General features: G+C 53.1%; 1 protein-coding gene across 1 annotated transcript in view; it reads right to left on the bottom strand.

Moving 5' to 3' along the window:
- Positions 1-767: 767 nt before the first annotated feature.
- Positions 768-5,390, bottom strand: part of NUTM1 (NUT midline carcinoma, family member 1) — a 12,407-nt gene continuing 7,784 nt past the window's right edge. Inside the window, exons 4-7 of the mRNA XM_006778179.2 lie at positions 4,235-4,374; positions 3,440-3,741; positions 3,058-3,174; positions 768-2,717 (exon numbers count right to left, since the gene is read on the bottom strand). Of these exons, the coding sequence (XP_006778242.1) occupies positions 768-2,717; positions 3,058-3,174; positions 3,440-3,741; positions 4,235-4,374 (2,509 nt within the window). The remainder of the gene's footprint in view (positions 2,718-3,057; positions 3,175-3,439; positions 3,742-4,234; positions 4,375-5,390) is intronic.

The raw sequence follows: 5,390 nt of genomic DNA, 5'->3' as shown, positions 1-5,390 counted from the left end.
ATCTCTCTTCTTTTAATCCTTACCTTGACCTGAGGATATTTTTCCACTGATTTTTAGAGAGTAAAGGAGAGGACAGGAAAGAGAAACATCAATGTGGGACACATCTATTGATTGCCTCCCATGTGTGCCCTGACCACTGGGCCGGGGATGGAACCTGCAACCCAGGTACATGCCCTTGACTGGGAATTGAACATGAAATCCTTCAGTGTGTGAGCTGACATTCTAACAACTGAGCACACCAGCCAGGGCTCCATATAGACTTAAAAGGAAACAGACAATGACAGGTTGTCCAGAGAAACCCTCCAAATACCCACATCCTGGCCTATGATGAGGGGGCGGGATGAAATCTCACGGGGATTTCTCGGTACTGGGCTTATCAGAGAGCCTGAATAAGGCTAACGGCCGGAAAGGTGTCCATCTGTGGAATCCAAGGCCATCCCACCTTTCTGTAGAGCATCTTACCCCATCTGGGAGCCAAGAAGTGAATATAAATCAGCACACTGAGAGTACTTTCAAACAGAAAAAAACCTTTATTCATTTTGTTCTCATACAACTCTTTCGAAGGTACTTCGCCCTCCCCTCCCACCAGGGCACCTCCTCAAACCTAAGCTGCTGTGACCTCCCTCCTCACACTAACCACTTTCGCAGAACTACAAAAACAAAGGACTGAGAACAAGTCTCTGGTTTGTGTGCAACTGGGGTGAAATCTATTCAAGGGGCCCTGGCTTCAGGGACTGGCAGGAGGGATAGGAAGGTGCCGCTGCTCCCTACTGGCAACGGCGGCGTTTCTTCCTTCTGCCTGAGCCCAGGCCGTCACGCCTTCTCTTACGAGGCTGTGAGGGTAGAGCCAGGGGTTTCTCCCCAGAGACCGCAAGTTCTGCTCCCAGGTGGGGCCTCTTTCCAGTAGGTGCTGGACCTGCAACTAGAGCTCGCTTCCTAGACTTAGCAACAGGATACGGAGGCTGGCCAGGGCCGCGTGCCTCCGCAGAGAGGGAGCAGGAGGCTCTCTGGAGCCCCTGACCTCCCGTGGAGGGCAGGCCTGGAGCAGGGTGAGGACCAAGAGGAGGACACCTTGGTGACAGGCTTAGTTTAGAGGCCAAGAGGTAGGCAAAGCCAGAGAGTTCCTCATCTTCCTCTTCATCATCCTCATCCTCCTCTTCCTCCACTTCCTCCTCCTCCTCCTTTCCTTTGGCCCCACCTGCTGGACTGCCTGCTCCTCTAACAGGAGAGGCTTCTTTCAGAACTGAGGCACCCCTGGCTCCCCATCGAGGGGAAGTTCTCGAAAGGCCCCGGGAAGACATTGCCTTGGGAGTCCCATGTGCATAAGACTCTTGATTCCCTAGGAAGGGAGCAAGGTCTTTTGAATTCAACAAGTCAGTCTCCTCCCTGCCCTCTCCTGGGGGCTGATAAGTAAAATGTAGCGGGCCGGTATCCTCACTGACCCCTAACGGGAGGTCGCAGCCACCTCCAACATCCAGTATATTGCTGTCAACTGTGGTTTCCAACAGAGAAATGGAACTGCCTCTGTTCCCTGCCTCTTGGCTGGCCTCAGGGAAGGTGGAGGCATCCTGGGTCCCCAGGATCATGACATTGCCTTGACAAGCAGGCAGGAGGATTTCTTTGGAAAAAAGTGCGGAGGCATCAATACTGCCTTCCAGGAACGGAAGGCAATCTTGAGCCCACAGATCACTGAGATCCTGTATAGTCTCAGGACTCTGTTCTCTATTTTCTTTAGGCCTCAAGGCTAGGCTATAGTTCCTCTTTCCTAGGGCATCTGTGGCATCTGTGCCTCCACAGAGAATTGGACTGCTCCCCAGAGCCCCAGGTGCTGTGGTTTCTCTTGGATCCAGTGCCTGGAAGCCTCCCTGATGCTCAGGTACATATTCCCCAATATCCTGGAAGTTCTCTGTGTCCTCTATTTGTAAGGGCAACTCTAAGCCCACTTCATCCATCTCACTGCTGAACAAAAGTCCTGGACTGAACGAGACCCCAAACTCGTCCTTGTCCTCAGCTGCTCTAGGGGAAAAGCTCTGGTCAAAGCTCTGAAGCACAAGAGGACTTCTGTCACCTCCCCACATGACTCCTGAGCAGCCTTCCTGGGGCTCTGCTAGCAGCTCCTGCCCTTGATGCAGCACTCCAACACCCCCTGTCGGTAGCCCGGGTTCTTGCAGAGGAGCCAGCTCTGGCTCTGCGAGCAGCGCTTCCAAACTGGGATCTATCTCGAGCTGGAGATCTTCCTGCCAGCAAAAGGACAGAGCCTCAGAAGGCCCGTCAGCCACCAGGAAGTGCCCAGGGGACCCAACACCTCCCACGTGGTCACCTGGGTGTGGGGATATTTGGTTTGCAACCTTTTCAGGTCCTCTTCCCTCTGTACCTAAGAACCCTTGAGTTCCCTGTGGAGACGCAAGTTCTATGGGCAAGTCCCAGCTGCTGGGAGATGTCAGGGTGTTCCCATCTCTGCACATGCCCCTTGGGCCATCTAGGACCCATTCCTGCCCACTATGCACTTCCCTTGCTCGCTCTCCTAGAGAAGCAGATTTCCCAAGGCAAACAGTGCCCCCAGCCACCCTATGCCCAGGTGAAGGCCGAAGCCGTCCACCCCCTTCTTCATCCTCATCAGAAACAGAAGCACTTGAGTCCAATTGAGTTCCAGTGCAACTTGGAGCTGCCTCTGCATCCTCTTCCTCCTCCAGGGACAGGAGTCGCCTCTGAACCAGCTGGAAAAAGAATGGACACATAGCTTGCTATGCTACACATGGATGTGGGGAGGGGTGGCTGAGTGGATGGGCAGGGCAGAGAATGCAAGCAAGTGGCTTAAGTGACAGTATTAAAGACAGATACCATAGCTCTTTTCTGCCTTCTTGGGCCTTATTCCCACACTTTGAGCCCTTACGCTTCCCTTTTCCTGCATGTCCACAGTCCCTTAGCTACTGTTCAGTACCCATAGCCCAATCCTGAAGCTGTTCACCTCCAGAAGTCATACCATCCACGACAGTGTAGGGTTAGTTAACAACATGCGAGCTTCCTGTTCTGATACCCCCAACCCCTCAGGATTACCTGGGCAAGACTGAGTCCTTCTTCTTGCTCCAGCTCCTCCATTAAAGTCAAGGGGTCCCAATCTTCTTCTGGGGACAGTATATTTGCCAGAAATTGGGGGTGAATGATGGCCTCCACCTGGGCAACAGAAGGAAAAGTGATATGAGTCTGACAGGAGGTAACTTGTGAGCCAAGAGGCTCTCGAGAAGCCATAAGTGCCTTCCCCACCCAAGGCTGTTATAAGCCATGACCACCACCAGCTGTACACATTCACGTGCATGCATACATACACATGCATTGCTCAGTACAGAACAGAGTCGAGGGCAGAACCCTAGATCTCCGGTTCCCTGGAGTTCCCACTCCAGGATCTACTAGAAACCAGACCTCCAGGCCCGGCCCCCACCTTGGAGACAAAGTCCTCCTGCAAACACAGCTCCTCGAGGTAGTTCAGGAGATCTGGATCTGGATACAGCCCTTCCTCCTCCTGCGACTGCTCCTTCTGTGGCTGCTCCTCCTCTTTCGGTCTTCCATCCGACTCCCCAGTGGCCAAGTGGCTCCCCACCAGCCCTTCCATGATGTCAGCATACTCTTTCACAGCTTCTGGTGGGATTTCCTTGGGTGCCTCGGGAACTGGAGGCCTCTGGGTTTTGCGCTGCCGCCGGCGGGGGGTCCGTGACTTGGAGGTTGCCTTCTTGGGGATATACACTACGGGAAGAGATGCAAAGGGGGAATGGAAAGTGGCACCAAGACTACAGCTTCTGCCTCCCAACCCCATGGGAGAACACAAATGGCTCCAGGCTGGATAGGACCACCCCAGAAAGCACCACCCATGGGAAAAAATCGAGGGGCTGCAGGGCCTGAGAGAGAGCCATTGTATGAAGAATTTTGCAACCCCGAAATTCCAATAAGTCCCCTAATCCAGGCCCCATTTCTTAGGCAGATGAGGTATTATGGGCTGCACTTACAGCCTTGATGAGAGAGTAGTTGGTTTACTTGGCCAAGATCCATACCTAGATTGGGACCAAGGGAACTGGTGAACCTAGTCTCCTATATTTGCCCTGTTTGGAACATCTAATGCCACCCTCTGGAGGAAAAGAGGCAGAAGCAAGGGCAATGCCTTCCCCAACCCACGCTTGCTTTCCGTATGCCTTCCTTTGAGCCTCTGGTGTAAGGCTTCTGTTAGAACTGGTAGCCTTACCTGGTTGCTGGCAAACCTCAGGGGCCGGGGGCGCTGGAGGATCAACTTTCAGAGGGGCTGCAGGAGGCAAACCCTGGGACCCATTCACCATTGGTGTGTTATTATTCTGCATCTCCTCCTCAGCCTCAAACTCCATGAACCTGCAGAGGGGGAAGAAGGGCCAGGCAGTGTTAAGGCCACACCCATCAGGAACCCGGACTCCAGGAGGCAGCTGCTCACAGATGACCACGTAACACATCTGAGGAAACCTCACAAGGTCACCACACAGTCCCTTCACCTACAGTCATCACCTAGGAAGCTTGTTAAGAAAATGAACAATGGAGAGAAACCAAGATGGCGGCATAGGTAAACACCAGAAATTGCTACCTCGCACAACAACTTCAAAAATACAACTAAAAGGCAAAACGGACATCATCCAGAACCACAGGAAGACTGGCTGGGTGGAAATTCTACAACTAGAAGGAAAGAGAAAAGCACACTGAGAGCCAGAGGAGGTGCGGAAGTGCAGAGGTACGGAGGCGCACGTGGCAAGGGCTGGCAACTGAGGACATGGTTGTCTTTTTCAATCTGGAGGGAGTCTCAAGCTCCAGACTGCTCTGAACTCTAGTTCCAGGCGAGTCTCTGGGGACCAGACTCAATTGGGGAGAAACTGAACTGTCTGGCATCGGTGGGAACTTGAGGGCGGCTTTCTCTCAGAGGTGCTTGCAGCGATTACCGGGACACTGAGATGTGGGGCCTCTTAGGGTAGGACTGGGGAGCAGCCATAACTGTTTGCTTCGCCCTGTTAATCCCCTGAGACCCCGTGCCACGCAAGCGGTGTGCAGAGGCTTTTGCATATGAAAGGCCTGGCCCTTTGCAATCTAAAATTACCTAACAAACTGCAGCTGGGTCAGAGAGACCCAGAACTTTCAAAAGAAGGCCCAATGCCCAAGCTTGCATTGCTTCACAGCTGGGCCTCATCTGGACACCTCCAAACTCCAAACAAAGAAGAGGAATCTGCAGATCTCTCCATAGCTCCTGCTGGGTAGACTCAGGCAGAGGCTAAATTAGCACTTCCTTAGAGATCCAAGAACTAGTGTACCCAGTGGTCAGAGTGGGACCATCAGATTACAACTCCTCAGATCCATAAGGGACACACTCAGGGGGCAGACTCAGT

Source organism: Myotis davidii, unplaced genomic scaffold, assembly GCF_000327345.1.
Source record: "Myotis davidii unplaced genomic scaffold, ASM32734v1 scaffold46, whole genome shotgun sequence".
NCBI lineage: Eukaryota > Metazoa > Chordata > Mammalia > Chiroptera > Vespertilionidae > Myotis > Myotis davidii.
The sequence above is the reverse complement of the archived record's forward strand: the minus strand, read 5'-3'. Positions and strand labels throughout refer to the sequence as shown.